At 48.6% G+C, this 21046-nt stretch overlaps 1 protein-coding gene and 2 non-coding genes across 5 annotated transcripts; 1 reads left to right on the top strand and 2 right to left on the bottom strand.

Annotated features, from left to right (window-relative positions):
* Window positions 1-5507: 5507 nt before the first annotated feature.
* TRNAQ-CUG (transfer RNA glutamine (anticodon CUG)) lies at window positions 5508-5579 on the bottom strand. The gene has a single exon. It is a non-coding gene; the product is annotated as a tRNA-Gln (tRNA).
* Window positions 5580-14625: 9046 nt separating this feature from the next.
* LOC144580189 (uncharacterized) lies at window positions 14626-20615 on the bottom strand. Of its 3 annotated transcripts, none has more exons than XM_078355509.1 (3): window positions 20259-20615; window positions 19858-19895; window positions 14626-14864 (listed from the first exon to the last, which is right to left on the bottom strand). In XM_078355509.1, exons 1-3 carry the CDS (start codon window positions 20441-20443, stop codon window positions 14764-14766), a joined length of 324 nt encoding a protein of 107 aa, XP_078211635.1. In that variant the 5' UTR covers window positions 20444-20615; the 3' UTR covers window positions 14626-14763. The 3 variants fall into 3 exon arrangements, with proteins under 3 accessions (XP_078211635.1, XP_078211634.1, XP_078211636.1); XM_078355508.1 differs by lacking the exon at window positions 14626-14864 and adding an exon at window positions 18465-19521 and having other exon boundaries at window positions 19737-19895; XM_078355510.1 differs by lacking the exon at window positions 14626-14864 and adding an exon at window positions 18465-19521.
* Window positions 20616-20622: 7 nt separating this feature from the next.
* On the top strand, window positions 20623-20696 carry TRNAN-GUU (transfer RNA asparagine (anticodon GUU)). Its single transcript has one exon. It is a non-coding gene; the product is annotated as a tRNA-Asn (tRNA).
* Window positions 20697-21046: the final 350 nt, after the last annotated feature.

The following is a 21046-nucleotide window of genomic DNA, read 5'->3' as shown; positions in this document are numbered from 1 at the left end:
TTAATCCAGTCTGTCCCCCTCACACCCCCACCCCCACCGCAAATTCAGAGACTAGGGTTTTTTAAAGAATAGTTTGGCAGGCAGAGGGCTAGGGAATGGGGAAAGCCAATTGGTTGGGTTGGGGGTGAAGTCACAGGGAGTTGGAGCTTGTCTTCTTGCCCTGAGTCAGTCCCTGGGTGGTGGCCACAGGACCAGATGAGCCAGTTCACCTGTCTGGGTAGCACCAGCTAGTTCATCATAAGGCAGGGTCTGAAAAATACCTTGAATGCCAATCTTAGTTTTATATGAATGATGTTATTTATAGGCACAAATGGGGAGCTTAGGAATCTTGTGGCTTCTGGCTGCATGGCTCCTGAGCAGTAATGTTCAATCTTATGTCTAATTTGTTAGCTTTGCTAAGGAGCTCTGATGCCCAAGAAAGGAAGGAGTTTGTCTCAGGAAGGGGCTGTTACCATCTTTGTTTCAGACTTAGACTTGGAAGTAAATTTCTCCCATATTTGGCCTGGCCTATGCCCAGGAATAGCCAAGGGCAGGTTGAAGGTTAGAAGCAAGGTGCAGTGCTCAGGGTCACTTAGCCGGGGAAGGAGGGTTTGAAAGTAGGAATCTGAACTGAAGGCAGCCTGGCTCCAGAAGGCATTCTCAGAACCACTGCGTTTATACTGCTCCTGATGAAAGTGCCCTTGCAAAAACTACGACAGTGAGAAAAACCTGACAAAGGAAAAGTATAACTGTCAAAGAAATCTGACCTGTGTGACCCTGAGCAGGTTACTTAACATCTCTGCATCCCAGTCCTCTCATGTGGAAGATGAAGATGATGGTGCAGCCTTGGCCTGTAAGGACTAAACAATCACACGCACTCATCCGCTGTGCCTGCCATGTGGCACTTTGCAGATCAGGCACAGTCGGGAGGTGTGGATCTATTACTCCTTTGCATGTTAGCTCTTGTAGTTTCCTGCAGCAGTGCAAAGAGCAGACGTGGCCAGGTACAGGCGCTCATGCCTGTAATCCCAGCACTTTGAAAGGCTGAGGTGGGCAGAAAACCTGAGGTCAGGAGTCCGAGACTAGCCTGGCCATCACGGCGAAACTCCGTCTCTACTAAAAATACAAAAATTAGCTCCCCATTGTGGTGCATCTGTAATCCCAGTGACTCGGGAGACTGAGGCAGAAGAATCACTTGAACCGAGGAGGCAGAGGTTGCAGTGAGCTGTGATTGCACCACTATCACTATACCCTGGGTGATAGAGCGAGTCTCATCTCCAAGAAAACAAATAGAAAGAGCAGATGTGATGAAAACCGGCTGTGTTGAAGTCACAGCAGTGATACTTTCCAGTGGCCGTGCACCCTCCCAGGGAGACTGCGGCAATCCTCTCACCAGCAGTGATCTCCTGGGGGGAGGTCCCAGGAAGTCCCTCAATCTTCAGCAGGTTTGACCCTCAAGGAGCTTCAGGGAATGAGCTATAGAAGTGTTTCTCTGGCTGTCCACAGTGGCTCATGCCTATCATCCCAGCACTTTGAGAGGCCAAAGTGGGAGGATCACCTGAGGTCAGGAGTTCAACACCAGCCTGACCAACATGGAGAAACCCCGTCTCTACTAAAAATACGAAATTAGCTGGGCATGGTGGTGCATGCCTGTAATCCCAGCTACCTTGGAGGCTGAGGCAGGAGAATCACTTGAACCCGGGAGGTGGAGGTTATGGTGAGCCAAGATCACACCATTGCCCTTTAGCCTGGGCAACAAGTGAAACTTGGTCTCAAAAAACAAAACAAAACCAAACCCTATTTCTCTCTGGGAGGAACTGGGACTTTATTAGCTCATCTAAAGGAAATCAGTGATTCGATTTCTTGCATCAAATCAGCCTCAATAAAATTTTTATAGTTTTAAAGTGGAAGACATTTGTGCCCGCAGGGGAGGAAATATGATTTTTCCTCGCCCAGCCTAGGTTCACTGCTGAGACCCTTACAGCAAAAGACAGACTAACAAGAGAAGAGCATACTTAGTTATTTAATGTCAGTTTCACATGACTGGAGCGCCTTCCAAAGGAAATGAAGGCCCATGGAAACAGCTAAGCCTCAGGGTTTTTTTTCTTTAACAGTAGTTTAGATAAAGAGTGGATAGTCATAGAGAAGTGTGAAGGAATGAAAAGAGTACGATGTGGGGAACCCCCTGTAGAGGTACTGAGGAAGGAGAGCTAAGCAGAATCCTGGCACAATTAAGGCCTGGAGAATATCTCAGTTTACAGAAATAGGGCTTGGAGAATATCTCAGTTTATAGTGTTACTGCTCAGTTATTTCCCTTTGTACAATCCTCTCTATATAATCATATATTAGTTCATAGAATGAGTGCCTAAAGAATATCCTACCATTCAGTTATTTCCATATATATAAAATGATATCTTAGTTTATAATCAGAGGAATGCCTAGAGTGGACAGAGTACAGAGCATGAATTAAGGAATAAGCAGCTTATAATCGGAGGAATGCCTAGAGCAGACACAGTGCACAGCATGATTTAAGGGAAGAGCAGTTACACCAGGACAAGAATCCATGGCCCAGGGGGCAGCGTTCAGTATCGTAAAGATACCCGCTGTATGGGAGGCTTGGGGCGAGAGCCACTCCTCCTGATAAGGAGTTGTAGGACCTTGCTCCAGTTCTTGTGGGAGGCTGCCCTCAGACCAGCAATCGCACCTTGGCGACTGTGAACTTTACCAGCTCTTGTTACTGTGCTGCTTGAAAAGCATTCCCCTATAGAACTCATTGGAAGCTGCCACCAGGTGGTGTAGACCCTGACAGCTCTGTCACTGCTGTGTGACTTAAAGCATCCTCCTTTAAATCTTCTTAGTAGCTTGCCCATACATAGAGGTATTGCACACTGCACCCTCTTCACTGCGCACGGCCCACCTCCATGCCTCGGTGACCTAATGGGATGGACTCCATACTGCACATGGCCCTTGCCTCGATGACCTAATGGGAATGGACTCCCTGCTGTGCACTGTCCATCTCCCAGCCTAGGTGACCGAATAGGGGTGGACCCCTAGTTTTATTGCTCACGACCCTATCACTATCCTTAAAGATGACGTCACTCACTGCCCTGCCCCCTAACCTATACACAATAAATACTCACACTTCTGGACATTCGGGGCCTCAATGCCTGACTCCACTCATAGGTGGCGTGGCTCCCCGAGCCCAGCTGCATTTTCCTTGTACTTCTGTGTCCTGTGTCTTTATTTCTTGGATCCTGTGCCTCAGCACAGCATAAGGGACAATCCATGACCCTGTGGGCCATCACCCCCACAGTACCATCTAATGGTAATAAGCTGGGGGAAACATAGCCAGGCCTATACATTCAGACTCTTCTCTGTGTCCCTGTACCTTCAGACACAGCGATGCACATTTCCTCTGGGTACAGAGAGGGCACCTCTCACATGAGAGCCTTATGATTGGCTTCCGGGACGAAGGGCAGGGGGAGGTGACAGTGGCCTTCCTGCTTCTGTTGTTTTCTCAAATCCCTTTAGTATAAAATGTTTAAGAGCTCAAGGTGTTATATTTTGGAGTAGCGTGTCTGGAACCCCATCATTCACATGCTACAAAACCCAGAATCTTTGAGAAGTGATACATATGACTGTAAAATATTTAAATGCAAAATACAAATGATGGCTGGGCACGCAGGTCAGCACTTAATCCCAGCACTTTGGGAGGCCCAGGCAGGCAGATCACTTGAGTCCAGGAGTTCGAGACCAGCCTGGCCAACATGGCAAAACCCCCATCACTATAAAATACACAAAAATTAGCTGGACACCGTGTTGTATACCTGTGATCCCAGCTGCTTGAGGAGGGTGGGCTGAGGATCAACTTAAACAACATCATGTGTAAAAACAAATGTTTTATTTTTTCCTTTAAGTTTAGACAAGTGAAGCAGTGGGAGTGGGGAAGGAACAAAGAAATCTGTAAGGAATTGTGATCAGTTGCTTGTAAACACGAGTGATCTGCATGCACTATACACTGTTATGAAGGTCTCACAGGCTGCAAAGCTGGTGGTGAACAGCAGCAGTGACGGCAGCGTCCTGGCCCCGCCCGCACTTCTCTCTAGGGATAGCAACTTTCAATGCACCTGCTCCTCTTTCACTGTGCAATTTTCCATCCCAGGCCCTTCAGTCCAGCCTGCAAGGGGAAACAGCGTGTGTGTGTGTTTTCCTTCCTCCCGGTCCACTCCAAGGAGCCAACAAGGCACCTCTCTCCCACCCCACACCTCACCTCCCCACATCCTCCAAACTGACTGCCTCAAAGACTTCGGTGTTTTTCAGTCCTTTGTAACTGCTGAAAATTCTCATATTTTCAAAATATGAAAATCAGAGCGATGGTCCTGAGCGCCTGGAGGGACATCTTAGCGCGCTCTCAACGCCCACCATGAGCCTCATCCGAAGTGTTCTACTGCGCAGAAGAAAACATTTTTGCATCTGTCTGGTCCTAAGGCGTCCTCTTCTCCTTGGGGCTGGGGTCCTGGCCGGTCGAGGGGGAGCCCGGCGTCTGACACTCATCCCTCTGGGCTGCTCAGCCTCCTCTTCCCTGTGGCCCTGCGGGAGCTCCCTCCAGGCTGCGGAGGATCAGGACCAGGGCTTCCAGTCCGCGAGCTTAAGAGGCCGCTGCGCGGATTTCTCTTTCCAGCTGAGATCCTGGGACCAAAGAATGAGATTTCCAGACTCAGCTTCCAAAGCTTAGTGAAACAGCGACAAAGAGCCCGCAATAGAGACGTGGGAGCTAGAAATTCGGCAAAAAAAATCTAAATATGAAGAACAGAGCAAATTAACATTCGGAATAGGATGGGCCACCTGAATAAAACACTATTACTCCTAAGGTAGGTCTCCAGCCATCGACCCTATACCCAGACACAATCACCAACGACTGACTGAGCTATCCGCATCAAACTTTCATGCCACTGTTTCTTACCAAAAAGACAACGGGTGCCATTATGAGATGTTCTGGGTGAAAGGCATCTCCGGGTCTAGGATCCAGGCGAGGCAGCCATTTCAGTGGCGGAGACCTCTCACCCCAAAACCCAGGGTCACGGGGTGGGGCTTCCTGGGTCGCTGGGGCACTGGCTGTGGGCTCTGGCCCCTCCCATTGCACGGGCCAAGAGGCCCGCTCAGGACGGGGACCCTCCAGGCTTGGTGACTCCCATTGGATGCTTTGGCAATTTCCCTGTGGATCAGGCCACTGTGAGAACCCAGTTTTTGGGACCTGGTCCCCTGAGGAGGGGATAGGAGAGCGCAAGTGACATCACCGGGGACGCATTGCAAGTCGGGAGCAGGAGGGACGTGGGGAGTTGCAACAGCCCGCACCCTGCGGGGGACCCTCCCAGGACCCAAACCTTTCCCTCCTCTGACCCAGGACTTGGAACAAAGGGCAAACGGAATCCACACCCCTTTCCCTTTATCTTTGAGGCGGAGTTTGCCTCCTGGAACGCCTTCCGGCTCCAGTATAAAAGACCAGCTTCCGTGTACAGCTAACGACAAGGTCCCACCGAGATTTGAACTCGGATCGCTGGATTCAGAGTCCAGAGTGCTCACCATTACACCATGGAACCGCCTGTCGGAGCACTCTCGGTTATTGGCATTTGCAGGTGAATTCTCAGCCTCCAGGGTCACCAGAATTTCCTTCGCAGCTGTTTTCTTCTGGTCACACAGGACCTGAGTACCTTTAACTGCAATAGGAGGAGTCGCCCCAGACGTGCTTCTCTCTGCTCTTCTCTTTCGGTTTCTATCTCAGAGAATGAGATTAAGCACCTCTTGGGATCAGGACCCGGAAGAGCTATATTTACGCCTCCACAAAAGCCGCCAGTTCGCCCGAGTTGCCAGTTTCCTGCCCCGACGTGAAAATTCGGCCGAGCCCCCCACCCGCTGGGGTCTCTTTCTTTTTCTTTGCAACTGTCCTCTTCCCTTTGTGCATGGAGCACAGCTGAGCATTTCCAGAACGGGATTGGGAGTATGCGGGGGTTTCTGCCCTCCTTCTGCCTTCTCCTCGTCCCCCTTCTCCTCCTCCTGTCATTCCATTTCCAACCCCCCTCCTGCTCCCTGTCTTCCTCGCAGCCCCCCACACCCATTTTCCCAGCCCCTCCAGCTCTCTGTCCATCCTGCCTCCTCCTCCTCCTCCTCCTCCTCCTCCTCCTCCTCCTCCTCTCCCTCTGGCCCCCATTCCTCTTCCTTCTCCAGGCTCCCACCCTCCCCACCACCGACCTCCCACGCAGCCGACACTCACAGGAAAGCCCACCACGGTCGGAGAGGAAGCGGAGGACGACGTTCCTAGTCGGGACATTTGGGGGTCTTCACTGGTGAGTGTGAGTGCAGCGGCGCCGACAGAGGCGATGAGCGTCAGCCAGTCCTCAAGGCCTGGGCAGGACGGCAGATCCAAGGCCACCCACACCTGGGGCGACCCAAAAGCGTCCTGCTCCGGTTCCAGAAGGCGGAACCCAATCGCCGAAGTCCGAGGAGACTGACGGCAGCGGGAGCCATTTTCTTCGCAAGTCCAGTTCCAAGTGGAAGCATCATGGCGTCTCCTTGGAGCCACCACGACGTCAAGACACAGGGATTAGCATCACCCAGGACTCAGCCAGTGCCCTGGACGCCTGGCCAGGGCCTGTGCAGAGACAAGCTGGGCGTGGGGCCCATTTCCCCCAGGCAGAGGCTCCTGGGGGTGTGGGCGCTCACACGAGATTGCCCCGTCCATCCTCCTGAGGCCGTGTGGAGCCTCAGCACTGGGCCCTTGGCCTTCACCCGGGGATGCCACCAGCTCCGGCTGTTCAGGGCTTCCAGTGAGCTCTCCAAGGCTCTGATTTTTGAATCATTCTATTTGGTGCACCAAGAGCTGCCTCCCACCAAGTGAGCAGACCTGAAGGGCCGCCAGATCCAGAAGGTGAAATCACAAGGCATTGCCAGCTACATAGGGACAGCGTCTCCTCTCTATTATGATTTAGATTGAAAGGGAAGATGTCATGGTCCCTAAATATCACAGCAGGACCAGGGCAGGGCACCCACGACCTGCAGCGCCCTTGCCCCTGGTTAGGTGTAAGTTATTTTACTTGAGCAGACAAGTGTTCTCTTCTGCATTTTTCCTCAGTGGCTAGATCTGCCTCTCCCGATCTCTCTCTGTCTCTGTCTCTGTCTCTGTCTCTCTCTCTCTCGTCCTGAGCCCCCTCATTCTCTACCCACCTTTATTTTCTCTCTCTCTTTCCACTCTGCCGCCCCACTGCCACCTGCTTTCTCCTGTTCAGCTTTCATGGTTCCCCCCTTGCCTGCCCACTGGCACCCCCACACTAACGCTGCTGCACTGTCCTGGGTGGGGAGATGTGTGTGGTTGTGGCTGGTGCCTGCCAGACATGTCCAGGGTGGGCAAACATGGTGCAGCTGCCCGTATAATGGTTTGAAAGAATGGCCACCTTCTAGAGCCTTTCACATCTCACAATCTGGGATCTTTTGGGACTAGGAAGTTCCGGGCCACAGTGGAATTCTTGTCCTCCAGGGCCGTGTGGGAGATGCCTCCTCTCACTGAGCTGTCGTGGTGTGGCTATGAAGTGCCAGGCCCTGCTCTGGGATACGGATATCACTGTGAGCAAGTCTCAAGTCATGACTCATGGAGTGGGTCTGAAGCCCACCTCTGCAGGCGTCGAGAGGTGTCGGAGAGAAAGGGACACTGCCAGTTTGCGTCCTTCCCAGGTGGCTACTCATTGGGTCCTGGGGAAGTAGGAGCCAGTGCAAGGAGAGAGGCCCAGTGAGAAAGCAGTGAGAAAGCAAATGGACAACATGAGACCTGGGACTGAGGCCCACACCCACGATGGGGTGGCTTCCGAAGCAGGCAAGGGGCAGCGGGGAAGGCCTTGGCCTGGTGTGCTGGTGTCCGGTGCCCCGGCTCCTTCATGTGGATGTCCAAACTTACCCAAAGGCCAGATTCAGTATCTCTGTTCCCAGTGAATTCTGAATGTGTCCTTAGAGGAGAAAGGAGATGTTGGGGAGCAGCTTCTCACCCCATTCTAACTGCATTTGATGTTACAGTATAATTTCTCTGTGCTATAATTAGTTAGCATGTGGCCATGAACGGAAAGGATTAATGATTTAAGCCCATTCCCAGATATTCTAGTCTTTACCTAAGTTCCCTCCCTTCCTTCCTTTCTCCCTCTCTCCCTTTTTTCCTTCCCTTTCTTTCTTTCTTTTTAAAATGGAGTCTCTCTCTGACACCAGGCTGGAGTGCAGTAGCATGATCTCAGCTCACTACAACCTCCACCTCCCTGGTTCCAGAAATTCTTCTGCCTCAGCCTCCCAAGTAGGTGGGACTACAGGACAGCGCCACCATGCCCAGCTAATTTTTGTATTTTTAAGTAGAGACAGGTTTTCAACATATTGGCCTGGCTGGTCTTGAACTCCTGACCTCAGGCGATTTGCCCACCTTGGCCTCCCAAAGTGCTGGGATTACAGGTGTGAGCCACTGCTCCCAGCTTCCCTTTCTTTTTAAATAGACCACTTTGCTCTGAAACCTAAGTTCTTTTTGTGACTTCTAATTCTCTCTCAGAATTTGCTGAAATCTCTGAGGCTACCTTTATCTTTCAGTCAGGGAGCTTATTCTGTAGGCTGCGGCTCCTCCCTGTCTCCTCCTTTGATCTGTGGTTCCAAGTATTTGCCAAGTTCTGCCTTCCAAGCTGGTTTCTCCCTGTCCTTACCAGAACCTGCACTGTCTGCAGTGCTGATGCCACTATGACCTAGCTGATCTGCCCTCTGGATTCCAGGGGCACACCAGGGACAGACATTGAAATCTTCAACTGCTCTGACTCCAGGTTGTGCATCTCAAGGCCCAGTATTAACCACACAATATCAGGATGCCGCCAAAGACTGGATTGGGAGCCTTCACATTCTAATTTAGAAAGCTTTATAGATGTTACTTTATAGAACAGTTCTAGGCTTACAGATGAATTGAGCAGAGACTGTAGAGAGTTCCCATGTGCCTCCCTGTCCTTCAATACACAATTTCCCCCATTAGTGTCTTGCAATAGTGTGGCACATTTGTTACACTGGATAAACCAATATTGATCATTATACTTAACTAAAGTTTATAGTTTACATTAAGGGTTCCATCTTTGATCTTTTTTTCTTTTTTAACAATTCTGTGGGTTTTTAAATTGCACGGTGTCATGAATCCCCAATGCAGTCTCATATGTCATAGTTTCACTGCTGAAAACTCCCTGTGCTTCACGAATCCATCCCTCCTTTCCTCCTTCGCCCTTGGCAACCACTGATCATTTACTGTATCTTTTTGACTTTCTCAGAATGTCCTACCGTTGGAATCATAGGGTATGTAGGTTTTCAGACTGGCTTCTTTCAAGCGTTATCAATTGAACATTCCTTTATGTCTTTTCATTGCTCGATAGCTCATTTCTTTTCATCACTGACTAGCCTTCCAGTGTATGGATACAGCACAATTGTGTTTGTCCATTCGCTTGTGGAGAAGCACATCTTGGTTACTTCTAGTTTTTGCTGAGAATAAGTAAAACTGCTGTAAATATTTGTGTGCAGGTTTTTGAGTGAATGTAAGTTTTCCTCTCATTTGGCTAATCAGACTGCCATTGCGAGATTATATAGCAAGACTATGTTTAGCTTTAAAAAAAACCTCCCAAACTATTTTCCAAAGTGATTGTACTATCTTGCATTTCTACCAACAATCAGAGTTCCTGTCGCTCTGTTTGTGTGACAGCTTTTGAGATTGTCACTTTTTAGATTTTAGCCACTCTAATAGGTGTGATCTGTTACCTGATTGTTTTCACAAGCAATGTTCTGATGACAAATGACTTTGAGTTGCTCTTTCATATACCTATTTGCTGTCTGTGTATCTTTTGGGTGAGGTGTTCAGATCTTTTGCCCACTTTTAAATTGGGTTGTTCACTTTCTTATTATTGAGTTTGAAGAGTTCTTTGTTTATTCTGGACACAAGCACTGTATCAGATCTGTATTTTGCAAGTATTTTCTGCTGATCCTGGGAACCAATGGCCTTTCCAAGGTAGGGAAGGAAGGGGGGCCAGGAAGCTCCAGTCCGGGTGTTGGTGGTCATGGTGCTGTGAGGGGAGGAGGCAGTGGGGTCTCTTCATGCTTCCTCAGGGTCAAGTAGAAATCCAGATGCTCCAGCCCAGTGAGGTGAGCAAGCGCTGTAGTTTCAGATCAGATCTGCTCTCCAGTCCTGGGTTTAACCCGCACTCGTTATTCACCTTGGCCAAGTCATTTGCGGTGCTGGTATTTTCATCTCAGTTCCATCATCTGAGAAACCTGAAAAATCATATCCACGTTCAATCTTTGTTGATAACATTATTATACTTTCCAAAGGGCTAATTCAATAACAATTGCTCAATAAGTATCTGAATAGATGTTACCTAATTCTGTTCTCTTTCTGGTAAATTAGCACTTAGGAAGTGACGTCACATGCATTGTTTCAGGTGAAAAAGAGCAACAGTTAGGATCTCTACTTTCTAGGGACCCCTGTTCCTGTGTTTTCTTAGAAAGTCTTTCACCAGTTTTCTTCATCTCCATCAACATCCCTTTTTAAGTTAATTTTCCCCTATCAAGCACTTTCAGTAACAACCTATTAGGCATATTCAGTAAAAGTGCAAATGCTGGGCCCACAAGTCAGTCTCCTGACATGCCCAGCTTCTTGCTATGTTTTCCCCCCTCATTTTGAAACAATAAAGGGCAACCTTCTCATGGAAAGTGTAGAAATCTGTCTCTTTCATGAAACTCCATTTAGTCCATCATCTCCACGCATGTCCACGGCCATGTCCTCGGTTTCCTTCTCACAGGGATCCACTTCCACTCGGATTTCCTTAAAACCCCGGGTGGTGTTCATCCTTACTCTCCTTCCCACTCCATGACTCCTCCTGGAGCCCCTGGGGCTGTCTGGTGCTCACCTGTCAGGCGATGCCCTCAGCTGAGGAATGAGAGGAGCCCTGTCCTCAGGAGGGAGGTCATGTGAGATAAGGAGCAGCATCTGGTCCGTGGAGAGGACACAGGGAAGGCGCTCAGTGAGTGTCGGGGGATGCGCAGTCCCTGACACCTGCCTTGATAACTTGAGTATTGAAACTGATTTCTTCCCACTTGTATCTCTCTTGCTTCCTCATGGATTCCCACACCCCCATCAGGACTCACCCCTGCTGGCCCTGACACTCTCACCTGCTGGCTTTCCCAGGAATCTGGAGCACTGACCAGGCTCCAGGCAATAGGACAGCGAGAATGCCTTTTGTTTCATTCCCCTTTACCTGGCGACTTCTCCCTGCTGTCTAGTAGGGCATTTGTTCCCTACCACACCTTCTCTCTCTCATTCGTCTTATTTTTCTACAATTTTTTCCAATTTCACTGGACCAGATTATAATGCTAGTGATTATAAAGTTAATTCAACCTCTTCCACATAGCTACGTGTTTTTTCTTTCAATAGATTTTTATACATAAATATATGTTTTTATGTCATTTATGATATACATTATGTATATTTGGCATGTATTTTAAATAAAATGTATATATATGCAATATGCGTATCTGTATGATAGTTTCGTAAATATCCCATGTTTAGTCTTCCCAATATCCCATGTTTAGTCTTCTCCTATGTACATTTAGTGTTGATTTTCCTTGTTATTTAGAATCCCCTCCCTCCCAAAACAGCCTGTGTTCAGTGTGATTTCCTTGCCTTGGCCTCGTCTACCTGGAAGCTATTCGTGTTTACTAATCCAGTTTCTGGAACATGTTTGTCAATTGGGATCGACTTTTCTTCCCGGAAATCTTGTCATTACCGGGTGATGCGTGAAAAAGCAACAATACAGAAAAGACCAAAATGTCTTTCTTGGCAGGAATTGATGCTGTGTTTATCCATCACTTTTACTGAGACTGTCTGTGAAGGTTAATTCTGGGATAATTTGACGGGGCCAGGGGGTGCCCAGATATTTGGTTAGACACTATTTCTCATTGTGTCTCTGAGGGTGTTTCTGGGTGCGACTGACATTTGAATCGGTAAACTGAGTAAAGCAGATTGCCTTCCCCAGTGTGCGTGGGCCTCATCCAACCCACCGAAGGCTTCAATGGAATGAAAGGCTAAGAAAGATGTCTTTGTGTTTCACTGTCTTTGAGCCGGGACATCAGCCTTCTGCCGTGGGCCTTGGACTTGGTGGTGAACTATATTCAACTCTCCTGGGTCCACAGCTTACTCAGTGCAGACCCGGACTCCTCTGCTCCCTGATCATGTGAGCTGGTGTAAATCTCTCTCTCTTTCTCTCTCTCTCTCTGTGTGTGTGTGTGTGTGTGTGTGTGTGTGTGTGTGTGTGTGTGTGCATGTCCTGCTCGTTTCTTTCTCTGGAGAACTCAGACTAATATAGTAATCTATGCCAGTTGCCAGTGTTTGTCTCTGTGCTTTTTAAAGGTATAAAATCAATAAATAAAATAAAACAAAACCTTGGAGTGTTCTCAAAGAAAAACCACAAAAGAAATGGATTCTGACAGATTTTACATTGAGACATTCAGGTGTGAGGAAAACATGAAAAGCACTGTGCTAGGGAAAGCAAACGCCATTGAGAATGTCTCACAAACGCAAACCACACATCAGCAGGTAGCTTTGACCCTCAGGGTGGGCACATTTTATGTTAAGTGCACTTTTGGTGGAATTTAAGATGAATGTAGGACTTTCATGATGGATGTATCTATGTGTGTGTGTGTAGACATATATATACACACACATACAGATATGTATATATATATAGAGAGAGATAGATATAGTTATATATTTGGAGAGACAGTGTCTTGCTATCTCGTCCTGGCTGGTCTCCAACTCTGGGCCTCAATCAATCCTCCCTTCGCCCCCTCCCAAAGTGTCCAGATTACAAATGTGAGCCACCTCACCCAGCCCATTTTAATATTTTAAATTTGGTTCAACAATTGTGGAAGACAGTGTGGTAATTTCTCAAAGATCTAGAACCAGAAATACCATTTGACCCAGCAATCCCATTACGGGGTATGTGCCCAAAGGATTATACATCATTCTACTATAAAGACACATGCACACATATGTTTATTGCAGAACTCTTCAATAGCAAAGACTTGGAACCAACCCAAATGCCCATCAATGATAGAACGGATAAAGAAAACATGGCACATATACACCATGGAATATCATGCAGCCGTAAAAAAGGATGAGTTCATGTCCTTTGTGGGGAATGGATGAAGGTGGAAACCATCATTCCCAGCAAATTAACACAGGAACAGAAAACCAAACACTGCATGTTCTCACTCATAAGTGCGAGTTGAAAAATGAGAACCTGTAAACACAGGGAGGGGAACATCACACACGAAGGCCTGTTGGTGGCTGGGGGGCAAGGGGAGAGATAGCTTTAGGAGAAACACCTAATGTAGATGACGGGTTGATGGGTGCAGCAAACCACCATAGCACATGTATAGGTACATGTAATAAACCTGCACGTTCTGCACGTGTATCCCAGAACTTAAAGTATAATCAAGAAAAACATTTTAAATTTAAATACATATTCCACAAATTACATAACAAGTTTAGGAAGCCTCCTTCATGCCAGTTTTACAAAAACAGAGAAGATGGCATATCGGTGACAAGATGTCCAAGTGGCAACATCCTAAAGTGGTGAAAGAGGAAAAAGTTATTCTGGAATTCGATGCAACAGTGAAAACTCAACATCGTGACTGAAGTAAGGACATTGAAACACATACAAAAAACGAGGCCAGGCACGGTGACTCAGGCCTGTAATCCCAGCACTTTGGGAAGCAGGGGGATCAGTTGAGGTCAGGGAGTCAGAGACCAGCTGGCCAACATGGCAAAGCCTTGCCTCTACTAAAAATACAAAAATTACCCAGGTGTGGTGGCATGCACCTCTAACCCAGCTACTCAGGAGAATCACTTGATCCCAGGAGATGGAGGCTGCAGCCAGCTGATATCACACCACTGCACTTCAGCCTGGACGATGGAGCAAAACTCCATCTAAAAAAAAAATACAAATAGGGAAACCCATTTGGGACCCTTCCTCTGCACGAGGGAGCTTTTCTCTTTCTTTCACCTGTTAAACTTCTGCTCTTAAATGAAAAAAATACAAACACAAATAAAGACATACAAATATATGAAAGCATTCACTGACCCACACTGCAAGAAATGTTAAAGGAGTCCTCTAGGCCTCAGATAAAGATGACAGACAGAAATCTGGACCTCCATGAAGAAATATAGACGACTGAAAATCGCTATGTGGGTACTTCCATGTGGGGGTTTATAACATGTGTAAAATCAATTTATGTGACAACACTAGCATAAAGGCCAGAAGGGGAGGTACAATGTCGCTTGATGGCAGACTGATTAAGTTGTAGTCTAGAAACCCTAAAGCCATCACTGACATATCGAAAGAAAGAATTATAGCTAATAAGTCAGAAAAGGAAAGAAAATGGACTGATATAAAAGCCACGTGATCACTATGCTGGAACAACTGCTCTCCAGGCCTCCACCCTAGAGAAACACACCGGTGGCCAGTGAGAAGTGAACAAGAATGATGAGCGCAGCATTGTTTGTAACCCTAAAGTAATAGAACCAACGCAATTTCAGAGTGGAAAGCGCTTTATTTATTTAACAAACACAAGCAATCGAACAAACAAACAGTGGAAGTCCTTTTGCCTAAAGGAACGCAGAGGGTCACGAGATGCTACTCCTGCATGGATTTCAGGGTTCCCAGACGCCTAGTTTTCGGGCTAGCTCTTCTGGAAGATCTTATGCTTGGGAGCTACAGGTTCTCGCATCTGGGCTCTTCCAGGTTCTATCTCCGTTTTCCCCTCAATTCCTTCCCGTTCCGCTGCAATAAAAAAATTAAATCTCACCGCCAGCGCCTCTGCACGAGCCTTTTAGGAGGTCTGGATGTCTGGTCCACCGCCCCCCCCGCCCGGCTTCTTTCCCCGCTTTTCCCTTTCCCCGCTTGTCCCGTCCCCCGACCGGACCGCAGCGCAGCTGCGCCCCCGGCTCCACAGCGCATAAGGAGCCCTGGAGGCCCTGCCCTTTGCTCACGCCGCGGAGCGCCGAGAAATCAACCTGAATAAACGCTTTGCAAACGGAATTTCCATGGAAAAATCTCTCGTGATTTCCATTCTCAAGACTCTTTAAAGGACTAAAAGCTAAAGGCGAGGATGCATTCATTCGACAAGTCCTAGTCGTGCGCCCGGCTGAGTGCGGGACCCTGCTCCCCGCGAGGGGACCCGCGAGCGACCCTCACCACATCCCTGCCCTGGTTGAGCTCCCGTGCGGGACACAGGCTCCGAAGACGGCATCGGAAGCTCCGCAGCGCCCCGAAAGCGACTGGGCAGGGTGGGCAGAGGCTCCCTCACTGGGTGAAGGCGGCGCAAAGAACGGGAAGAGCCATCCCGGCAGCAGGCGGGCGCTCAGCTTCCCTTCCACCCCCAGGTGCCTCCGCCTGGGTCACGGACCCGGGCATTTCCGGGGGCTTCTGAAGCGGCGGTGGGGCAGGGCCCGTAAAGGCCATTCCGATGTCCTCTGACTCCAGAATCTCCCAATGGGTGACCTAAGGAACCAGTGGACTCGCTGCTCTGATCTCTCCGGGTCTCGCTATCAGTCCTGTCGGGGCAGCCCTTAGTCTGGACGGGATGCGGGACGTTTGGTGAGTCGCCCTACCTACAGCACTCAGTGGCACAACCAGCACCTGTCTCTGGCGCAATCGGTCAGCGCATTTGGCTGTTAACTGAAAGGTTGGTGGTTCGAGCCCACCCGGGGACGCCTCCTCTAACTTTTAAAGCGTTCATATATTATCAATCACTAGAGAATCTCCCGTTTCTTCCCATAGTCCTAACTCCGAAAGATTGGTGGTTCCAGGCCAGCCAGGGATATGCCCATTTCAGGGAGGGTTTCCTCTTCTCAGTATTCTAGTCACAGTTAACAGGGTCCCTCACAGAGCCAATTCTGACAGAGCATCTCCTAAAATGTCAGGTTGTCTTGTGCCTGTGTACAAGAAACAGAGACCAAATGAGTCCCTCTGGTGTGATAAAATCCTCATACTGCCCCTCATAGGCTTGGATGGGTTCTATACCAGCCTCCATTTTTTTTTTTTATTTTTAACAGGAAACTTAGAGAGGTGTCCTATCCCCAGGATGTGCCTGGATTTACGTAATGTGACCAGTGGAATCATTCATCATCATCATAATCCTCTCCATCGCTTTTGAAAACAGCATTTCCCCCTCAGTTTTTGCATGATTTATTTAACCCTTTTCAAAATGTGTTGGAAATGAGGTTGGCTTCATGGTTTTAGGATTTCAAAGAATCCTACAGTGATCGTTCTTGCACACGTCTCTTTGGCCACTGATATTCCTGTAATGTAGAGAACTGGATGTGCCACTGCCATGTTACAGGCTTTTTAATTTTAATTTTTAGTTTTTGTGACAGGGTCTCATTCTGTCTCTCAGGCTGGAGCGCAGTGGCCTGATTACATCTCACTGCAGCCTCAACTTCCCAGGCTGAAGTGATCCTCCCACCTTTCAGCCTTCCCAGTATCCGGGACTACAGGCATGAACCATCATACCCTGCTGGTTTTTGTATGTTTTGTAGAGAAGGGATTTCACCATGTTGCACAGGCTGCTCTCCTAACCTTAATCGAAGCTAAGATGAGCACACTTTGGTCTGTGCGATTCTACTGGGCTCAAGCAGCTCTGAGGCCTCACAAAGTGCCAGGATTTACTGACACGAGCCACTGCATCGGGCCTTGTATAACGCCTGTAACTTCAGCAAAGTTAGCAGATTCATCTTCTGTGGGAGAAGTACCAAATGATATTCCAATTTATTTCTCAACTCTAATACTGTCGCTTTCTTCATTTACTTGCTGACACAACAAACTTTCTTCTCCCTCCCCATCTTTTCTTAGGGTAGGTGTCACTGTGTCACCCAGTGTGGGGTGCAGTGGCGTGGTCTCAGCTCATGGCAGCCTCCACCCCCTGGGCTCCAGTGATCCTCACACCTCAGCCTCCACAGTAGCTGGATCTACTGGCATGCACGAGCACATTCAGATTTTTTTTTTTTTTTTTTTGTAGAGGTAGGGTCTTGCTTTGTTGCCCATGTTGGTCTCTAACTCCTGGGCTACACAGATCCATCTGCCTTGGCCTCCCAAAGTGCCGGGATTTCAGGCGTGAGCCACCGCACTCGGCCATGTGCCCATGATATTCTAATAAGGGGCTAGGTAGCTTCACAGCTTAACTAAGGGGACAATACAACAGAAGGATATGGAGGACTTTATACACAGATATTCTGTGGCACAGGATGGACAGGTAAACTTCTAGGACATTTCATTTGATTTTTGAGACAATGTCTCACACTGTTGCCAAGGCAGCCATGCAGTGGCACGGTCACAGTGGAGCATGATCATGGCTCACTGCAGTCTCAACCTCCCCGGGCTTGGGTGATCCTCCCGCTTCAGCCTCCTGAGTAGCTGGGACTACCAGCATACACCAATGCTGGCTGGCTAACTTTTGTATCTTTTTGTAGAGACGGGGTTTCATTATGTTGCCTGGGCTGCTCTCCAACTGACCTCAAGCAATCCACCTGCCTCAGCCTCCCAAAGTGTCAGTAAGACTTACAGTTGTGAGTCACTGTGCCCAGCTTATAATTGTTTCCTGTGGTGACCAAGTCACATGGGTCCAGAGAAGACAGGTCACAGTGACCTCTTTGATAGGCTTCTGCCAACTCACTTATCCAAAGGAGCAAAATCACAATGGTCCAAGACATTTTTTCTGCTCCCCATTCCTCTTTTCTTTCTAAATTTTCATTTTACTTTTATTTGCTGAAAACAATCTAATGCCAGTTCTCCCTTCTGTATTAATGAAGAATTAACATGCAGGTAAGTGTCTCTGAATCTTTCCCTGACTGATTTCTTTCAGAGGCTATGTCCATAAAAATCAGCCCATCTGAGAAACATCACTGGAGCCAACAGCATCCTGCACCTGACAGGCCCCTGTTACAGACCCGGATCCTTAGCGCTATTGGCTCGTGTTCCATTTCCCGCTGATTGGCACAGAGAAATCCGAGCACTGAGACCCTGAGTATTGCTGGGGAAGAAGGCCTTAATTCCAGCTATTTGGGAGGCTGAGGTAGGAGAATGGCTTGAACCCAGGAGGCAGAGGTTGCAGTGAGCTGAGATCAAGCCATTATACTCCAGCCTGGCCAACAGAGTGAGACTGTCTCAAAAAGAGAAAGAAAAAGAGACTACAATAGTGTAACCAATCTAAAATACTGCCTGATAGTTTCCAATACAGTGAAAACTACACCTACTTCCTGACCCAGCCATTCCATTACTAGGCGTACACGCAACAGAAATGAAGGCACAGGTCCATAAAGAGGCCCATAGTGGAATATTTGTAAACACCTTGTTCACAATCGCCAAGACTAGAAACAGCCCAAGTGTCCATTAACCGTGGTATATTCACAGGTTAGAATACATTCATCAATAACAGCAAAAACCTGAGATTTATGCCATATAATAAAAGCATCTCATAACCACTGTTGCATTAAAAAAAAAAAAAAACCAAATGGGCAAAGTCAGTACACTCCTTTACATGATTTCAAGGAGAAGCAAAAGCAAATCACAGAGATAGAAATCAGAAGGGTGACTGCCTAAGTGGGGATGGGCTGAGGATTGACTGGGAAGAGGCTCTAATGACTTTTTGGGCTGGTGAAAATGTCCGGTAACTTATCTGGGTGACAGTTTCTTTGTCAAAATGCACTGGCCCTTGAAGTTAGGATTAGCACACTTTGGTCTGTGTGGATTACACCTCAGTCATTTACTGAGAGCAAATAAAGAAGTAAAAACAAAATTAAAAATCGGGGTTGGGGAATGTCATTGAGTTTAGATTTTATTATATTCTTTAGGTTTCACTTAAAACACCCGGCTGGAGTGTGAACTCTTAACTTCTCTTGTTCATTTCTGTTTTGGCCTGAAAAGACCCTAAGGATGTTTGAAACATCTGAGCTAAAGAAACAGGCATGGTCACATCATGTCATCAGAAAAAGACTCCAATGAGGCTGACTGAGAGGGAGCCCCTCAGCTTTTGGGTATCGCACTTGCTCAGAGAGGGGGCAAAAGTCTAGCCTTTCAAGATGACGCGACCCCCGCGTGCAGGTTACGGGTTCCTTCTATTACTGCCCGTACAGAGAGCTCTGAAGCCGCAGGAAAGTTGTAACCTCTCTAGTCACAGGTAAACCGCGTAGCCCAGGCTGAGGTTGGAGGCTAACGGGAAAGAAGAGCCCTGCACCCCAGAAGCGACACTGCAGTGACTCCGATTCGAGCCGAGTCTGTTGCGGCCACAGCACAGAGTAGCAACCACGATGCAGCAGGGCGAGCACAGGAGCTGAAGCGCCGGGCTCTTCAAACTTAACGCAGGGCCGCTTCCGTTTTGGAGATCAAAGGGTCCACGTAGATTTCGTTTATTCTTGGTGTCTCTCCATTTTTCCCCACTCTGCTACGATTACAAACAAAACAAAACAAAAGAAAAAACAAAACAAAACAAAACAACACTTCTAGTCTTTTCCCGGTGCTGTCCTCAGCGCTGCACAAAGCTACGGCGAAGTTTTGTTTCCCCGGTCCCGACTCTACAGACTACCGACCCTCCTCCTGGCAATTCCCTGTTGGACCCACCTCCTGCCCAGCTCCCAGCCTCCTGCCCCGGGCACGCACCCAAAATCAGCGCAGCTGAGCCCCTCAGCTTGCCTCTGGCCCCGAGAGGGCCTCGCCCCTTGCCCTCTTCTCGGGATGGGGAGAAATCGATCGGAATCAACGCTTTTTACAAAGAACTTACTTCCCCTTCGCGACCAGGCTGGGAGACGTGGCGAAATCCTGTCAATACAAAAATACAAAAATTAGCCGGGCGTGATGGCGCTCCTGTTGTCCCAGCTATCTGGGGGCTGAGGCAAGAAGATCGCTTGGCCCCGGGAGGTGGAGGCTGGTGGAGGCTGCAGTGAGCCGAGTTTGCACCACTGCACTCCAGCCTGGGCCACCGAGTGAGACTCTGTCAACAAACAGAACGAAACTTCCTCATGGGGAAAAAAGTTCGTGATTTCTATTTTCAGGGTTCTTCAGAGGACTAAAAGCAAAAGGCGACGACGGATTCGTTCGAGAAGTCCTAGTCGTGGGCCCTGGTGAGTGCCAGACCCTGCTCCTCGCGAGAAGACCCACCAGCCACCCTCACCACATTCCTACCCTGGTGGAGCCGGCGATCGGGGCGCAGGATCCCAGAAGGCGGCGCAAAAAATGGGAAGAGCCATCCGGGGAGCCCGCCAGGCGTTCAGCTTCCCTTGGGCCACCAGGCGGCTCGGGCAGGTTTCGGATGGGGGCGTTTCCGGGGACTTCTGAAGCAGACCAGGGCCAGGGTGGGCGAAGGCCATTCGACTGTCCTGGCTCCAGAATCTCCCAACCGCGGGTGTTCGGCGTGACCAGAGCGACTCACCGGTCTCGAATCTCTCCGGTTTTCCAAGGCCTCCTCAGTCATCCTGAGGACAGAAGGGCTGGGAGCAGTTTGGTGAGTGTGCGGTGCCTTCAGCATCCTGTAGAAGCAGTAGTCACGGTCTCTGTGGCGCAATTGGTTAGCGCGTTCGGCTGTTAACCGAAAGGTTGGTGGTTCGATCCCACCCAGGGACGCCTTGTGTTGTGTTTTAACCCGTTTCAATCAACCAGGTTAACCTGTTTCTGTTAATATACAATCAACCAGGTTAATCATGGGACATTAGTCCTGAGACACACGTCCTCTTCCCGACCTCCGTGTCAAACTCAGGAATCCCGGAGACCTTAGACAGTAATTCACTTCTGTATAAAACCCATCTTTGCTGCCATGGCAGGCTTGGGTGAGTAAGGTGCAGTAAGTTTTTTATTTATAACAACAGGAGACCTATTACAGTAGCATCCTATCCCCACGATGTGCCTGGGTTTACTGATTGCTCTGTCAATTATGTGACCAGTGGAATCGGTCATTTTCATGCTGATCCTCGCCA

This window comes from Callithrix jacchus, chromosome 18, assembly GCF_049354715.1.
Source record: "Callithrix jacchus isolate 240 chromosome 18, calJac240_pri, whole genome shotgun sequence".
Lineage (NCBI taxonomy): Eukaryota > Metazoa > Chordata > Mammalia > Primates > Cebidae > Callithrix > Callithrix jacchus.
This window is presented reverse-complemented; position numbering and strand designations above follow the sequence as displayed.

Coding starts and splice junctions, on each gene's coding strand:
- LOC144580189 (XM_078355508.1), bottom strand. CDS start 20,443: ATGGCCTTCGCCCACCCTGGCCCTGGTCTGCTTCAGAAGTCCCCGGAA. Junction 19,896..20,258: donor CGATCGCCGGCTCCACCAGG/GTAGGAATGTGG, acceptor TTGTATTGACAG/GATTTCGCCACGTCTCCCAG. Junction 19,522..19,736: donor CTCAGCTGCGCTGATTTTGG/GTGCGTGCCCGG, acceptor TTGTAATCGTAG/CAGAGTGGGGAAAAATGGAG.